Raw genomic sequence first — 19396 nt, 5'->3', positions numbered from 1 at the left:
GCCCATACTGATAGCGGCCGCGCTAATTACATTCCGTTCCTAGTATGATACTGCACTCTGTGAAAATGCAGGGACAGGTGTGATCGAATCTATTCCGTCGCGATAACAAGCAGAAAAATGGCGAGACACGCGACGGGAGTCGTGGACCTTTTAATACATTTGCGGGCGGCAGTCAGACGGTCTTTCTGCAAAAGAAATTTAGCAACGCGTCGTTAATTTGCTAATTACATACCATAACAGCTCACTGAGGCTCCGCAGACGTTATGTCAGAGTTTAAAAATCGATATTTAAATATCATACTGACACAGCAGTTTATATTAAAATAAATGTTAAGGGAACGCCACAAAGTAATAATAACATAGAGGAGATCATGAAAACGTTATGTAAGATAAGCATTAATACGATAACACTACTCTTTTTCGTATTACTTCTACATATAGATTTTCTATAAATCTATATGCTGTTTTGTGTTTTGTTACACTATGTTTTGCTATACAGCGAAAAAATAACCACATCTTTAAAGAAATTTTCCTGCAAACTTTTCGCATATTTTCAAGCGCAATTGATATATACAAGCTACAAAACTTTTGTATCAGGCAAATATTTACACTAACTAACAGCTCGAAATGTCAATTTTGAAATTTTTTATTTTCGTCAAATATTGAGAAATGCTCCAATTCATTTATGCACGTACTTTCAGTGTGCAAGCATTTGTAATTCTGTGTAATCGATATACAATGTAAACTTTGCGACAAAAAAGTGTTTTGTCAGTAAAGTTTTCAAATATGGTATCTCTCACTCTTTAAGTGGAGGTAAGGGAGTTAGAAGCGTCTCGTCACTTTTCCCATTATTTTCCACAATCTAGTAAGCCACGTGACAAATGTGTCTTTCCCTCTGTCGATATGCGTACAAGAGCACCGTATTATCGCGATAATAAGTTAAAGCGGATTTGCACGCATTTTTACTTCCATAAGTTTAGAAATGTATCAAGTGCTTCTGATTTGCTCGAGGCAGAGGGGAGAAGAAAGCAGAAGAAGACAGAAACTGTTGGAAGTTGGTACGAGGAAATTTACGAGTGTCATACTTCACGGTACGTCAAGCAGTGTTTCTTACGACCCGACTGCTATAATCTGGGTACTTAGCGTCTCAGTGGGGTCCAAATGCGCGGTACTTTTCAGCATGGAGGAACAACGTTTACACGAAGAAAGCCACGTCTCACAGTGGTATGAAACCTACTACTCATCGGTTCCTACGCGAAAGAGAGAGAGAGAGAGAGAGAGAGAGAGAGAGAGAGAGAGAGATTGTTTAAAAGAAAGCAATATCCTCAATACACTACTCCACACTAGAGACGGCAAATTAGCGATATAAAGCTAAGGGCAAAGAGACGAGTCTCAGTAGTTTGCTCATATACGCCGCGAACTTGGAAGCATGCCCTCATCTATCGGCACATTGACCAGCGGGATCGATAGTCAACGGTATCGGGAAGGAAAGCCGAATAGTTGGAAAGAAGACGATCGTATGGTGGGCCGGCGGAAGGATGAGAGAGTGGAGGAAGGGAGCAGCGAGCAAGGTAGATAGCGTAAACCGGTAACCAGACGAGCCAAGTCGGGCCGCGCATTTCAAGTTGTTCCTTTCCACATCGCTCGACGCCGCGATATTAAGCGTATAACATGTACGCGGCCGCCATTATACAGCCATTACAACGTCACACTGCTAAACCAACGTATATCGCGAGCGCGACGTTCGCTGGCTCGCTCGCTGGCTCGCTCGCTCGCTCGCTCGGTCCGGAGCTAAAGTAGCGTGCGGCACGCTTCTGCTATACCGCTATCGCTACTTGACTGACAACCCTAACTGACGCAGGGCCCCTTTCGCATAAGCCAGCGAGCTCGCCAGGGTAGCCAGCCAGCTAACCCTCCGTCGCGACCCACCCTTTCTCCCCGTAGCTTTTACCCTCTTCACCCGCACCTTTGTTAGCGAGACGACCGCGGAAGTATTGCGTTACCCTGTGTACAGGTACGCTCTTGTCGTGCGCCACGTCGCGGTGCCTGCATACTGAATCGCGAAATTCCGTCCGACCAAGATAAGCTCGCATACCGGGGCGCACGTTGCGCGCGCGAGGGGGAAATAGCAAAGAAATAGAGTTCTTCGACTACAGAGTGGCCCAGGAATGCGAGATCCTTTACACGACGGAGGTGTGCGTAGATTAGTTCGCAGAAAGTAGATCTTGCTCTGATGCTTAACGCAACTGCTCGTGTAATATTTTTCCCTCAATCAGCTTGTCCGCGGTAAATTGACGAGAAATTATTCATCTCTGCGTTATATATGTGTATATACATATATATATATATATATATATATATATATATATATATATATAGAGAGAGAGAGAGAGAGAGAGAGAGAGAGAGAGAGAGAGAGAGAGAGAGAGAGAGAGAGACAGACAGACAGACAGACAGACAGACAGACAGACAGACAGACAGATAGACAGACGTGTAAGTTACACTCGCGCGAGAGAAAATAGAAAAGAGAAGGAAATAACACGTCACGTGAGAAATTCTCCTTCTCGACCTCTGATCCCCGAAGCGCCGTGAACAGGGTTGGCGCTCAGTATCCATCCTGTACCTCATCGCCGGAGAAAATTCGACGGTGATGGGATTGCGTTCGCCACGTCTCGCGAAAATCAGATTTGTCGGTGGTGCACCCCTCACGCGAGGGGCGAAGTGCTGCCCCTGACCCATTTCGCGGCGTAAATTTCGTTCGGATCGCCCGGAGGTCTTCACGGTGTAAATTCCTTAACGGCCGAGTCGGAAACTTTAGCCCCTCGTAGCTTGCCCCGGGGTCGGACATTTAGATGGTTTTAACGATATCAAGCTATAAATACGTATCTGATTATGTCAGTGTATATATATATATATATATATATATATATATATATATATATATATATATATATATCTGCCATATTTTGCGATTTCGCAGCAACCCAAATGTGCTTTAACTTCAGCACTACTAACTTTGTGCAAGTACAATATTTGTGCTATTTATCGTTCTACGAGGAGAAAGACAGCAACACATTATTGTTCAATTTAACCCTTTGTATGATTCCTGAATTATTTTATAAAGTCTATTAAAAGCAAAAAAGTCAGAACAATATCTAATAGATATTCATTATTACTATTATTTCCGATTAATAGTTTATTTCACGTTAGAAGGAAAATAATCTTTCAGCAAAAGTTTTTACTAAAAATATGGAGTTATAGAAAATAGCACCATGTAACTAGAGTTCATTTTTTAGAATGTTTCTCTTTTGCTTTTAGAAGAATTCTCTTGATCCATAATCCGTATGTGCAAGAGGATTCCGCCAAGAGGAAGAGATGATTTTTTTTAGACGTATATTCTGCTTGCGCATTAAAACAAATGAATTGATTGATCAACCTCACATTTGTGTGGCGCATTTCTTGCCCCGTCTGCGAGATGGGGTCTCGCACCATCTGTCTCACACGCGAGATCGATCACTGCCGCGCGTTAAGAGCCGATCGTCGAGATCGCCTCAGGCTGACTGCCGAGACGGTTGCTGTAGTTTTAACGAAGGGTTCGTGTCGGTAACCATCCCCCGTGGATGACGATTACTTAAATAAACCACGCACGGGGCGAATGATCTTCGCTTAAAGAGCGCGCGATCTCGTGGCTCGCGAGCCCTTTGATGATATTCGTCGTCGAAGTTAAATCCCCTCGGGTCTTCGCCTTCTCGTCTCTTATAATCGAGGGCCACACCATGCCAGACTGCGGAGCACCGCAATGCGCCGCGTTGGAAACCGTAGTCGACGCATAGCCCGGTCTCGACAATTAGTTTCCGTCATTCGCGTCTCTCGTGGCGCACGTTCACGTAAAAGCACTTTGCGATCCGCCAATCAGATCTTGCTTAACAATGGCCAATATCTGGCGCGATATTAGAGAGAGACAAAGCGGGTGTAATCGGGTTTTCTCAAGTAACTTCGTCTACTTTCCACGCTAAAGTCGAAATCTGTGAGTTGCACACAAACCATAAATTTTTTAACATCTCATCCAACTGGAATTGATTGGGGATTTGCATCATTGTTTTGTTCATGATTGTCCAAAGAAGCAAAGACTACATGTGCCAAAGCACTTTCACAGTGATGACAATGTTTAGAAGCAAGTATATACGGTTAGAAAATATTAGTAACCTGATTAGATCGAATGTCACGGTCATAATCCCGCAGACAGTGCTATTCTGGAATTCTCAAACACATACGTTAAGCCCGTGTCATACTACGGATTGGAGATTGAGGATTGCAGTTTGAAGATTGAAACAGTGTCTCTCAACTGTAACAACCTGGAACACATTTTATCGGGAAAAATGTGTACAAACCGTTTAACAAGCCAGTATACACTTGTTTTCAAACGGTTTGTAAACATGTTTTTCAACGCATTTTAAAATATAGTCGATGGTTGAATAAACTTGTTCTTGATTATTTCCCAGAAGTTATATTCCCTCATTGCGCCATGGGCTGCGTTCCAAACTACATTGGAAAAAAGGTGTTCAAACTATTTTGTGAGAACCAGCGCACGTAAATATAACCAGCGAAACAAAATCGTCGCAAATCATTTTCCACTAACTACTTCATTTTGACTCTAACGTAGAAATCAGATATTTTACATGTATTCTCTTCGACATTCACGGGCAAAAGACGACATTTCGTAATCGCAAAATTACCAATTACACAACTAACATGAAGTGGGATATCCGCGCTATCTTACTATCAATTTGAACAGGATCTTGCGCTCATAATCGTCGTATTAAAACTTAGATGAATAAGCATAACGTGGGTAACCTGTGCGGGATGTACCTTAGCTCGCTATCAAATCCTTACAAGTTGCCTAACTTTTGCACTAAACTCGTACCAGCATTGTCTCGTTTGGTCCTTCAGTGCTCAGTAATTGTTATTGTGGATCATTATGGAACTTTTGACGGGCACGGAGCAGCGCACAACTTCCATGATGTTCGAGTGTACACTTGTATGACTCCGTGTAGGCTAGATGGCAATTTCGCTTTACGGACGCTGGATCAAACCGTAAACTCTTGGCGTATGGCTCGGCCGGGACCACCCACCGTGTAGGTTACATATTCCCTTATGCGAAACGTGTAATAGCCTAGCGGCGAATGCGACAAACAGTCCTTGGGCTGCTCGCCCATAAATATCGATCGAGTTTCGGAGCGGATGCACGGCGCGTATACGCCGTATAAACGGAATTTCGTTTCGCGCGCCGCCGGTTAATTCGCGCGAGAATTTTGTTTTCCGTATATTCCTGTACGTAGTCACCGATTTGTGTCGTTACGCACGCATACACACGCACACACAAATACACATACACCTCGTTGCGTAACATATTGCACGTCGTGTTAAATTCTCGCGCCTGCATTCTTTTTCATCTCTCGTGCGGGCAGGTTTTTTACTGAATTTCTCTGTCAACTTTCCGCTCCGCAGGCGCGTTTAATTCCAGATCTCGCATTTTCGCGAGCGTCACCCTCAGCTTATACGATGATTTGCAACGACGCCTTGCTCCTCGCGTTACGCGTTACGCCGTCGTTGTTTGTCGTCGGATCGCGTATTATCGCGTACTACGAGCGACGAGTTGATCATGATCGCTCGCTCCTATCGCAAACGCCCGGGCTCGCGCGCTCGTTCGATCGAGAACGCGAAGCGAATTTATGTGGAACTTTGCAACGACGTGTTGCTCATTTATAAGCGCCCGAACACATCGCGCCGTGATCGTAAATTGGCGGATAATACCCCACGGACGAGTGCCGTCATAAAACACTCGCGTGCTGTAACGCGTGTGCGACGTATAAGCGCCTCCTCGACCTCGGAGTGTTAAAGAATTAACGCGCTACTTCCGTCGCAGGTGCTACTTCCGGCGGTGCTGTTCCGAACGTCTGTTCTACGCGAGAAACGTTTGTTAACGGCTCATCGTATCGCATTATTATTTTTTCTTTATGGTGATTAACGAGACAATCTTGGCAAGTGGATCTGCTGTATAATATTCTTGTAAATCGACTGTAAAAAAATTATAAAAATTTATCTAAAAAAAAGTTCTGCTCATGAGGTCGTCGAGTGCCACTGAGTAACACCGAATTTATCTTAAGATCTGATAACTCATTTCACATATAATATATTTTTAGAACCTACATACTAATCTAGGCGCAAAATATCTTTGTCGCGTCAGAATTTTGAGAAACTTGCTGTAAAAGGTGTTGAGCATTTTTACACTTTTCAATAATTTATTCTAGTCTGGGATGTACGTTTGTGAGGTTTCAAATTAAAGATTGAAGCTGCTACTCTACGTTAAAAAAATAAGCAAGAAATTCATTACAAGAAAGATAAGAAAGATTAGGAGATTCATAAGAAAGTGAATAACTCTTAATTCTCTTGGTTAATACAATTTTGTGCAAGACATCTTAACTACCTATTTTTTGTTATTTTTTTAACGAAGATTGCTACTTTTAATTTTTAATTTAAGACTTTACGTTTCCAATACATCCCCGCTCATAGATACACTGTAAAAACTGATGTGTTAAATTTAACACATTTCATATGTACCAAATCATCCACTCTCATTATGTGTAAATTTAACACAAAACAAATGTATTAAAAAGTAACACGCACAATATGGAAAAAATTAACACCAGAATTTAACACTTGAATACCGTTAGGAATCACAGTGTTAAATTGACATATTTAATATGACAGACATAGATTGTGTCAATTTAACATTTTTATTTCATCAAAACCGTAGATTAATACTTCTCTCAAATGTTAAAGTAATGTTTTATTTTAGTTAATTTAACATTATACAGATGTCAATTTAACACAAACTGTGGTTCCTGAATGTATTCAAGTGTTAAATTCTTGTGTTAATATTTTACATATTATGCGTGTTACTTTTTACCACATTTATTTTGTGTTAAATTTACATATAAATGAGAGTGGATGATTTGGGACACATGAAATGTTAAATTTAACACATCAGTTTTTACTCAGTTAAATTCAACACATCAGTGTATAAATTATTGAAAAGTGCAAAGAATATTATATTATATAAGTGCATTTTTTAGGTAAATTTCTCGAAATCCTGACAGTGATGGAATTATTTTTCGTCCAGATTCATATTTAGCAGTCAAAAATCTACGAGAAATTATTTATCAGATCTTACTTAAGACAAGTAATATTACTTTTTGTTATTTAGTGTAATTGCCAGGGTAAGAGTCGAATGTTTGAAATAAAACATTTTCGACAAACAGACCACATATTTCGACCCCACTCTTCAGAGCGAAGCCGTTCTGCTTAATTCGTGGAAAAATCGACGAGTAATTAGTATATCACTGATGATTAAGTCCTTGATAAATGCCGGGGAGATCTCTGTGATCGCTGGAGCGCGTTGATCAGAGTTTATCACCGAGCTTTCGTCTGAATCAGTTACATGTTTCAGGCCGGACCACGAACTAATTAATTCCAACGTACCAACGCGTAAACCTGAATTCATAGTCCGTGGAGAGTACGCATAAATTCGGGCAGAGCGGCGGTAAACCCCGTTCCGTTTCGGGGACTGTACGCACTTGGCCGAGCCTTGATGGTTACGAGACAAGCTCACCAGAGCCTCCCTCCCGAAGTGTGATTTTCAGACACTTTATTGCAGTACGTAAAAGTCAATCAAGCGTCGAGACTCTCGGACAAGACGATGAGAGCCATCGCCTTCGCATACAAACACGCTGAGAATTCGCCCTCGATTTGTCATTATCGGATGGCGAAGAAAAATGCCGGAAGATGTTAACTTAATTGGAATCACATTGAAGCAATTGAAATCAACTAACGAGAAGGCTACAATGATAACACTCTGCCGGTTACACTTTGCCGAATATGTCGTGTATCAATAAACAATAGATGCGTGTAACATTTAGCTTAATGGCCAATTTCAATTTTGCGTGTAGCATGCATACACGATATGTTTTTATATTCCACTCAATTTTATGCTTCAATTTATTGCGTATAGCGAAATTGCGTCCCATCCGCGAGAAATCGATTGCGTTTATTTTTTTTGCGACAGAAACTATCGCGACGGCACTTTTCAAAAATTCATTTCCGCCGACTCGTTGTCTGGATTGGATTTCGAAGGCTCGCGAGAGATAGGTATTACATTCAAAAAGACGAAAAATGGATCATTATTATTCGTGACTACAAAATTTCGTGTATTATCTACAGGGAAACACTGGTTTTTTCTTTTCTTTTTCAAAAATAGGACGTTCCCGATTTGTCTTGTATGTATGTGTATATGTTATTTGTTTATATGTTCCTTCATAACTCGAAAATCGTTAGATTTGTTGTAGCTTGTACAAGCAATATATTATCTCTATGCTTTTAAAATTAGTGCCATTATCCGAGTTTACTCGAGTTACCTGGAAATTGTATAATTCCATTACTTTTTTGAAAATTTGAGAACATCTAGAGATACAAAATGAAATTTTTATTTTTAATGGATTTCGAAAACTAATTTTCAGTAATAAATAATTAAAAAGTATAAAGTAAAATACTTTTTCAACAAAAATAATGACCTAAAAAGTATGAAGTAACTTTTATATATTGTGATGTACTTAACTCACACAATATTGATTATTCCTCCTATTTTCTACAAATATTTTTAACATTTTTTAAAAACATGACTACTTTCAGAACTCTGCATGTGTCATTGCGTTCTCTCTTGGAATATGATATATTATAGTCATATTGTGGTCCATATTGTGACCATTATATCAGAGAAATCACATTATTTTGATTAAAAGAATATCGATTTCTTCGTTTTGCCAAACATTGTATGAATGATCCAATGCTTTTAAATTGTCATAACTATTAACCTGAATTATTGCGCTACTAACTTATTTAATTCTAAAGAAGGATATTTTTTTAATTCTAAACTTATTTAATTCTAAAGAAGGATATTTTTTTATTTATACTTTTTATATAAATTGATTAATAATAACATTGTCCTAATATTCTAATATGTATATAATCAACATTATTTTATGTACTGAGAAAAGAAATATTTAAAAATTTATTTGTGAGATATAAAGTTTATTCACAGAAATAAACTTTATATCTGACAAATAAATTTTCAACTATTTTTTTCTCAATTTTTAGGGCTTATGATATTTTTGAGGGCCATTTTTTTGTTAAAAAAAGTTCATATATTTGTAACAATAAAATACCACACAGACCAAGCTCCATTCCGTACAGACTAATTCATCTCTCAGAGATATTTAAATTTCGAATTCCACTTGCCTCGAAGCTGTATTTCCGGACTTAACGCTATTTCCTTGTAAACTTACGATCCGTCGCCACGAATTGCCACGGCCTAATGGCCGTGACGAGCCGGAGCGGGCTCGGTGGCGTGGAGTGTTCTTCGCACGCTTCGAGGACCCGAAGCTCCGATCTTCTTCCGTTCGATCCGTTCGAGCGGAACTAATGTCCACCCTTGAAATCAGCTTCGTAACGAAATACCGGCCGGTTGCGGGCGAGCACGTAGGGTCACCTAGCGGCCAGCCGGTTTCCAGGATGCGGAAAGGACAAGCGGGGTGTCGGCTCACCTTCGAGCGGGGGATACCATTCACGGAAGGGTGAAGGGTGCCGTGAAGAGGCTCGCGCGATCGATGGATGCAGAGTTCGCTCCAATAAGACCGCCGAGGGAGCTGTTTTATTTCCGGCCGCTCGATCAGTAGCGGTCCTTTCGCGAAACTATTACGCGGTGAAGAGACGCGCGAGAGAGGGTGCGAGTCGGCGCGAGGAAAGGCGGTGGTACAAGGGAGCGGTGGTCGGTCGGTCGGTTGCTTGGTTGCTTACTTGGTCGGAGGACAGAAACAAAAAAAGGTACTTGTCTGTTTTTGTACCTGTGTGTTGTCGCAGCCGCGGGGGCGTTCCCGCATGCAAAAGATAGGACGTGCGCCGCAATCTGAACGAAATCTCCAAACCCAATTTCCTGGACAGACAGACAAACAGACAGGCAGGCAGGCAGACAGACAGACGAACGGACTGGCGGCGTTGCACGCGGGCAAATCGTGGACCGCTCGCTCGCAGTACCGACGACATCGATCTGGGGGTGCACGGAGAGACCGGATGCGGTTTTAATAATGCATCGTCGTGACTTCGCGCGCACCTCGTCTTATCGGCCCGCACGAGACCGCATCGATTGAATAAATAATTCGCGAGTACGGCCCGAGATATGAGTTGTCGCTGCAATAATGCGTAACACTACGTTCGCCATGTTTGTGAGATTAGGAGCCGCGGAGGTAGTTGAAGTCGCGCAGGTCCAGTCGACGCAATAATTTTTAATAAAACAGCGACTACTTGTTTGCCGAGATGCTCGAGCGTTCGCGGACGTTATTCGATTCCACGAGTGGCCGACAAATATCTTCTCGTATATTTGAATGAACGCGTTTCTCCGTTACGTATCCCGAACGTCTGTGTGTGCATTACGGTGGAGTATATCGTAATTAAATGTCATGCGCTTGGCATTTTTAAGTAGCACGATGTGTGCTCATCCTTACGTTGATTTCCCCTGGTAAAAATTGAATGCAGTTCTTAGCGGTTACTGGACAGTTGTCCACAAATTTTTGTCTAGCAACTGAGCTATTTGGGAGCCTAATCAAGAACTAACGCTTTTCTTGAGAGATGCGCAAAATCTGAATTCTTATTTGCTAAATAAAAACAGAACAAAAAATGGGCAAAAAACTATTCAATTGTTTAATAGTCAAGTCTCCTGCGCTTATAAAATGGGAATAAGCTTACTGCAGTAGTATTATTTTTTATACAGCCTTCTAATTGAAAATTCTTAATGCTAATGAAAGTCATATCGGAAATAGTTTATTAGCTTAATATATTCCTAATATATTCTCTGCCTTTTATGTGACATCTTTCACAACTATATATTCTTTTATTCATTGTTGAGTATTGAGAAAAAAATTTGAATATTTATTTGTATGATATCAAGTTTATTTCTATAAAATAAAGTTTTTTTTTGTGAAATAAACTTTTATCCTACATTCATTCACAAATGAGTTTTCAAGTATTTTTTCTCAATATATTTATATTGTTTCATCAAATTCTGAGTCTGAGATACATGACAGTCTGAGATACCATGACAGTTTTCATTTGTCTTATTACTATCAAAATAGTTTGATGTGTTCTTTCAACGCAAAATTTTGTACTACTAACATATAGTACTCTATTTTTCTGCTGATTTCCATTTCTAACCTTGGTTGTCATCTCTGTCACAGAATTGAATATTGTCAAATACCTTATTTGCTTTAATTTCCTTCTCTTTACTCTACACACGTTCACGCAATTTTAAGCTCCGTTCTAACACAATATAAATAAATAAGTTTTACTTTTATTCACGGCAGACATAATACGTGCACTTTATTGAACTGATATTACTGATACTATATTTTGAAAGAATCGGTCCACATATTGTATAATAAACCACTTCAACCGTTGAATAAAACTCTATTAAGTTCCTACGCAGTAGGAATTTGTACAACTAATGAAAATACGTTAGATAATAATTGGATGTATATTTGTGCAAACTATATATATTTCTACTAGGATTCTTTTAGATCAAAATAAATTCCCCCTCATTGGAAATTTATGTTGCTGGTAATGGCGATAACAACAGAAGGGAAAAATCGCAATATCAAGTTTCCTTCGCACTCCAATTAAATTGTAAGCATAATTACCCGATATGCAATACTGACATAATTCCGTGTACACCGGTAATATCGAAACAATATCGTTGTTACACATATCATCATTGTTATTTCTCTATTAATTACATCAAATGATACTACGGATTATATCATAATGTTTACACAAAACGACTGGTAGACATCGCTGCGGATTAATATAGCTATGACTGTTTTATCAAACTCAATTTTACTGTCTAATAATTTTGCGAGATATGGGTTCGGTGTGTATCGTGGCTCGTGGTCAACGACCCTTCGGTTAACGTGGGTCATGGTAATTTTAGACATGACGTTCATTTGCCGGTAGAAACTGTCTATTAGATAATTCCGATGAGCGCATTATTCGGTGCAAAAGCAGAGCTAATTCATCATACAGCATTAACTTATTGAAGCGGATCCACGGCGAGCTTAAGTGACGAGAAAGCTTCGTCTTTAATCACTAAATCCATTTTCTATCCAATTAGTGGATTCGAAAACTGATTCAATTTCACGTTAATTAACACGTCCGCTAACACGGTTTATTTCGGGAATTCTCTCTACAAACCATCTTGGTCTTTACATTTGTCTTCACGTAATTGTATGAAACAGATAGTTTGCTTTGTCCATATATGGACATATAAAGAAATATATCATAGTCATGCAATTAACACACATCACAACGTCAAAACATCACACATGATGTTGGTAGCAAACATATTAAGTAAAATTGAAAATTTTAAGATGATTTTAAGACCTTAAGAGATTGGTGCGTCACACATGTATGCCGTTGGAAGCGAACGTGTTAATACATTATCGTTAATTATAATAATACCTTCAATTAAGGTAAAAATACAAATTCCCGAACACATATCTAATTTTGCATAATTTCATTGATTTATCGTATTTAATATCTCATCAAATTCGAAATCCTATCGTCCATCTCGAAAGAAAAGATATTTAATCGTGATCTCTGTGTGTTTTCCAGGTGAAAGTCATGCTGAGAGTGTCACCCGGAGATGGAGGAAGTTTTTTCAACGCGGACAAACGGAAAAAGCAAGTTACCTTAGTAGATCCAGCTTCCGGGCAATCCTCATCGGCAGAGGATCGCAGGCCCACTGTAGCGGCGCCGAAGATGTTCGCGTTCGATGCCATCTTCACTGAGGAGGATTCTCAAGTAAGACGATATGAAATCAAGATAAAATCCAGCTATTTTGTCCTTTAACTAATTGACTGTTACTTTAACACGCTATTTCCGTATATTTTGTCCTTTAACTAATTAACTGTTACTTTAACACGCGATTTCCGTATATAAACTCCAATATACTATAGATGCTCGATGAATTTAAGAAGGTTTTAGCGTTACTTTCCAATTCAGCAGTATCTTATTATTAAGATTATTTAAAATTATTAAAAAATAATTTTGTAACAATATTAATGAAGTAAAATTTGTAAATATTAAAATACTTAATTTTTGTTTTAAAGTAAAAAACAAAAGTTGCAAAACACTCATTCGATGTCAATATCAATTGTAAAAAAAATATGAGCATAAATTGTATTTGATCAATCTCATGTAATTCTAATTAGAAATGCATAGGCGTTATGTTAAAATGAATATTAAATATATGTAGAACTAAATATTGAAATGATATTACGATAGGTAATCCATCAGTCAGGTAATCCTAGATTTGGCGCTAACTTCTCATATATGCGGTATTGCTAGATTTTCATTTATATATTGCTAATTTCATAAATATTCTTATTAAAACATTTAAATTTCTTTTCAATCTAGCGGTAAATTTCGCCAAAATTTATACTTTACTAAATTATGCTTAAATGTTCATTTTATTATTATGACTAAATTATGCTTAAATGTTGAATTTATTATTATGACAGTCTCTTCCAAAGATTTCGAATACAATGATAGGATTTCGAATATGATGAGATATTAAATACGATGAATCAATGAAATTACGCAGAATTATTTGAAGACGTATCATAATCGCATTTTTCAAAATTAAATACATATAGAAGAAGTAATGTTCTTTATATAAATATGTTATATTTTATATCAAACAAATATATCAAATTATTTGAAGACGTATCATAATCGCATTTTTCAAAATTAGATACATATAGAAGAAGTAATGTTCTTTATATAAATATGTTATATTTTATATCAAACAAATATATCAAATTAGAAGAAATATGTTTTATTATAGATGTTCTGCATATGCTTGCGTAATAAAACTTTACAGTTAATATCCCGAGAATAATAGGGCAAAGATTATCAAGATTTCTTTGTTACGCATTGCTGGTACGATTGACTTTTGTCAAGGTGACCAGACGTCCCGATCTTTCACCCTTTGTCCCGAATTTTCTCCAGTATTATTCGGGACACCGATTTGTCATCATTTTCAATGATCGTCAAATAATTTTCGGATCTTTTTACCCCCCGTCCCCCGCTTTACACATTTATAAAGTGTCCCGAATTTAGGGCTGGGAAATCTGGTCACCTCACATATACCGCGAGGAGAAACGAGAAGATTACTTACAAATGATGTTTTCACGATACGCTCCGGCGATCGCACATTGCTATTCTCAATATTCCCGAGATTTATTAACGCGCGAGACGCACTTTCGACGGATAAAAGACGCGAGAAACGCGGAGCGATGTGGATCGATGTGTGTCCATGGCTGCTTGGCGCGAAAATATCGAGCATTTCGCGCGATTCATTACCAACGTCTAGATTGAATAACTACGATGACAACCTCGTAGTGCGAAACGAACGCGATTGGTTCAGGCGTCCGCCGTAGATTGCGTCGTTGTAGACGCGCGACCTCGTTCGCATCACTGGCGCGTTCACATTCATGCCCTTTTGGCACTTTCGGCGCGCTAATGAACTTTGGTGTACGTGATTGACAGCGCGTGATTTTTTCATGCCGAGTAATTGCCATGGACACAACGCTCCATATTCCATATGTCTTTCGCTTGTGTCCTGTGAGTTTCCTGTGGAAATAAGTATTAAAGTGCCGAAAACAACGACGTGCAGTCGTCAGAACATATCGTAAATACATTATTACGGAGTAATCTCCTCCCTTCTTGACGCATACAGCTAAGGTGACCAGACGTTCCGATTTTTCACTCTTTGTCCCGAATTTTTTCGAATGCTATTCGGGACACCGATTTGTCATAATTTTCAATGATTGTCAAATAATTTTCGGATCTTTTTATCCCCCTCTCCCCGCTTCACACATTTATGAAGTATCCCGAATTCAGGGCTGGGAAATATGGTCATCTTACTTTTGTGTTATTCATATGTCATAGGTTTACCCTCTTATATATTTATTTAACTCTATATATATTTAGTTCTTAGTTCTTAAAGCGACTTAATATCTTCGTGATATTTACCTTTATATAAAGCAGGCATTAATTATAGAACTGTAGAGAAATTTGCAAAGAAATTCAATGCACGACGTACTTTTATTAAAATAGACGAAACTGCGATTTCGTGCAATTTCAGCACAAGTGCGAATTTCACAAGTTTATCGCCCTGTCGACACTATATAGTCGACGCGACGCACGTGCGGACACTCATCTGTCGCGAAAGTATCCGAAATACTTCACCGGCGGGATTAAGTCGACAGCGAACGGGACTTAATTTCTCCCATTCAGAACGCCCCGTTAACGTTTTAAATTTCAAATGGCACTCGAGTGCGGCGCAGCGAACAAAGCGGCACTTATAACGAGCGCGTTTAAGGTCGCTCGCTCGATAGTCGAGGGAATTTGCACGCGCGCAAGAGAGAGAGAGAGAGACATGGAGATCTCGAGTCAATGACGTCTTCGTTGACCAGCTGCTTCGGAGTGAGTAGCAACTACCCTCCATTGAGGGTAGTTGCTGCTCCGTCCTTGAAGACGCTCACTCGGTTTACTCTCGCGTCGGAAAATCTTCTTCCCTAGCTTGATTCTTCGAGGAGTCGCTCGCCGACGCTCGATTCTTCGGAATTCGCGACGAACGAGCAAGAGGAAACGGATGGTGTGAAGACAGAGAGAAAGTTTATGAGGAATAAAAGAAAGAAAGGGAGAGAAAGAGAGAGAGAGAGAGAGAGAGAGAGAGAGAGAGAGAGAGAGAGGGGGGGAGAGAGAAGAGTCGGCGTGAGGAGGAGAGCCCTAGAACATGTACGTGCTCCGTCGAGGACTTACGTCCGCAGTGGAAACGTAAGAGACGTCCCTGCCGGGCGCATAACTAAACTAATTTCCCGACCTCTAAACTCCACCTCCGACAGGAAAATCCATCCCTTCAGGCGAATGTTGCTCTTTGCCTGTGACTTCCTTGGTTGCTACCGGGCGAACGAAGATTCGACAGTGTCCTTAGGACACTTTATCGTATTATCATTAACGGACAGAGTATTTTTCTGCATACAAATACACACACATACACACACACACACACACACACACACACACACACATATATATATATATATATATATATACTTGCTTTGAGAGCTAAGGCGGAATTCTATAAAATAACACCATTGTCTTTTTGCCGTAAAAATTTATAATTTCACAATTTATAGCTGAAAACGTCTTCTGGGATTCGCAAAATTGATGAAAATTATTCACGCTCATGTGGACACGTCTCTAGAACGCGAACCGCTCAGGCGATGTCGCGACACAGTTTCATCAGAGCGACACATTTGAGCTAATCATCTTTTGGGAGTTTAGCGATCGTTATCGACAGCATCGAAAATTACTATCGTGGCCGAGCGTCCTCCGTGTCAACGGAGCCGGATATATGAATTGTATTGTGCGACCTTGATGGATAGCACCGCCGAAGCAAATATCGCCCGAGATCTCGTAAGCTACGCCACGGACGACGATATACATACGCACATTGAGATATTTCGGTACTCCTGTGGGACATTATTGAGCGTCGCATTCAAATGAGCCTGGAGCTACTGGGTAAACCCGGATCCCTCGCGCTCTTCGCTCTAACAGCTCTTTCTCGTTCTCTATCTCTCCGTTCCCTCATCGTATACCGTCTGGCACTCCAGAGACTCTCTCGCCCCTACACCTTCCCCCCCCTTTCTCTCTCTTTCTCTCTCTCTCTCTCTCTCTCTTTCTCTCCATTCTCAATTTCTCTCGCTTTTTCCCGTCAGATATTTCTTCCTCGCCGCAGCTATGTTTAGAAGAACTATAGAAACCAATCGATTGATTCGATCAAATATACGTCGGCCGCGGCGATTGTCATTGAAGAACACAATGGGCCTTCTCCTCCTCTCATCCTCTTTTATCACCTGTTCTCTATTCTCTATCCTCTATCCCTGTCCTAACTCTTTCTCCCATGCGCAGTCCATCGAGCCGACTGCGAATCAGCTGGGCTTCTGGGAGTGAGCTCGTGGGATGAAAGAGTCGAATTCGAAAGAGCGAGCGTCCCTGCATCCACCATGACTTTTCGTCCTTCCCGATTGGCCGTCAAACACACACTCTCGCTTGAATATTTTAAAGACTGCCGCGTCGCCAGGCCAACGGGGCAACCTACAATCGTTCATCATCGAACCGGCGATCTCTTTGACGTTTTTTGTGGAATCGCGACGGGGATCGATGGCACCGATTTCCGCCCTCCCCGAAAGTTCCGCTGTCGTTGTCGAGACGCCGTTCATACTTGCCAATGGACGATTGCGATTGTGACGTAAAATTTCTCCTTTTGATCTCAGGATTCTCGCCATTGTTAGAACAAAATAAATTCGAGTCGAGATATTCCATTATCTTTAGTTTTTTTTATATTTGTGTAGTTAATTAGTTAACCTTCCAGAGGACACGTGTTCTACAAACGTAGACCAACGTTGTTTATATATTACTGATCAAAGATACATCAATTTCCTATATATAATTTATTGTTCATACTATATCTATTTTCGATAAGAATTCGATAGAAAATATATTCTGACACTGAGAGATGATTAATTAATTACTTTGAATTAATACTTTATATAATTTTGACAGTCAGATACAATGAATTTTATATACAGGAACCGAAACATAGTCTACAATGGTAAACCACGCGTCTACTAAAGGGTAAACAGCCAAATTGAATGGTGGCTTTCTCCTTTTATACACTCTGACACAAAAAATATTTGAAAAATAAAAAATATTTATTCGCTAACAACATGTTTACTTAAATCAAAATTCCTTTATTTAAATAGAATAAACAATTGTTTTTCATGAAAAGTAACGGTTTTATGAAAATTTATATTTTCCCATTTGAAAGAAATGTTTCTTTTCAGTGTAAAAATATGTATATTAACACACAAATAAATACGTCAGTGAATAAATATTTCTTGTTTTTAGATATTTTTCTCTCAATATAGAGTTATGAAGAATACGGACGAGAAAAAAATTGAGTTTTGCACAAGAGTGCTTTTAAAATTTAAAATTTAAAATTTAAAATTAAATTTAAAATTTAAAAAAAGAATAATTTATGAATATCGGTGAATATCTTACTTGATAGTTTGCGCATGAACAATTATAGAACGCACGATCAAATGAGCAACAGTTTTTGCTCGTAGTTCTATTGACAAGCGAAATGATTGCGGCAGCAGGTGGACATTTATCGACAGTTTCCATCTGTCGATGATGGTAATTTTAGCGGCAACATAATCCGCCTGGTACGGTATATTTGCGCGCTGTGTATCGGCCGGCATCTCCATAAATACACCCCGCGGGCAGTGACGTCTATATATTTGAACTGCTAGTTAGCAAGGATGTCCGGGGGCTAAAGAAAATACGGTTAATCGAAACTGTAGTTGCGCTATTTGCGACGAGCAAGCTATAAGCACAGTTTCAATTATTAACACTTCAACCGGTTAAACATTAACAAAATCTGCAATTGCGGCACGAATTCCACGCGAATTCCACACGAGTTCAATGCAAATTACTCGATAATGCTCACGTTAAATATCGATGAGCCTCGAGATTGATATCAAAATTGTTGCGCAGAGAGACCCGTTCACTCTGTCCTTTTTTTAACGACAGAGACGAAATATAATATAAAAATTACGCGAACGCGAAGTTCGTATACCGCGTATCGACAAACGAATATCGGGTAATCGAGTTTATATCTCTTCGAGCAGCAAATAATGGCAGCAAGTGGAAGGAGACGGCGACAAAATCCTTTCGAGAACCGTTCTCGAGAACGCAATTTGTGCGAAACTTTCTTTCCGCGTATTTGATGGCGACGACATACCACTCGCGGGTACGCGTACCGAACAATTTATCGGAAACAATACACGGCGGAGTGGAAAAATTCGCAGGGTCCGATATAATGACTCCTCGAATATCTCATATCTTCGGAAAATATTATTTAACTTCTATACGGGTTGCTTTATGCGTTTAATATGTTCGCCAGGGCGGTTAACGTAATTCTTTAGGAAGCTTTAATAGTTTTTTTAGCAATTCTAACGTATTTAAGGCACTTTAATCTGACACAATGTGATCGTTATTATCCTCGTTTATTTACATCTCGTAAAAGTGCTAATAAGAGTCCATAAAAAGTAATATATATATATATATATATATATATATATATATATATATATATATATATA

General features: G+C 39.5%; 1 protein-coding gene across 2 annotated transcripts in view; it reads left to right on the top strand.

Annotated features, from left to right (window-relative positions):
* The window catches only part of LOC116844729, a 605932-nt gene that overhangs the window by 531154 nt on the left and 55382 nt on the right, over window positions 1–19396 (top strand). For both annotated transcript variants that reach the window (XM_032816654.1, XM_032816653.1), the window contains one exon: window positions 12774–12962. In XM_032816654.1, the coding sequence (XP_032672545.1) occupies window positions 12774–12962 (189 nt within the window). The remainder of the gene's footprint in view (window positions 1–12773; window positions 12963–19396) is intronic.

This window comes from Odontomachus brunneus, unplaced genomic scaffold, assembly GCF_010583005.1.
Source record: "Odontomachus brunneus isolate Ranch 3 - 2012 unplaced genomic scaffold, Obru_v1 Obru_scaffold_045, whole genome shotgun sequence".
NCBI classification, from domain to species: Eukaryota; Metazoa; Arthropoda; class Insecta; order Hymenoptera; family Formicidae; genus Odontomachus; species Odontomachus brunneus.
This window is presented reverse-complemented; position numbering and strand designations above follow the sequence as displayed.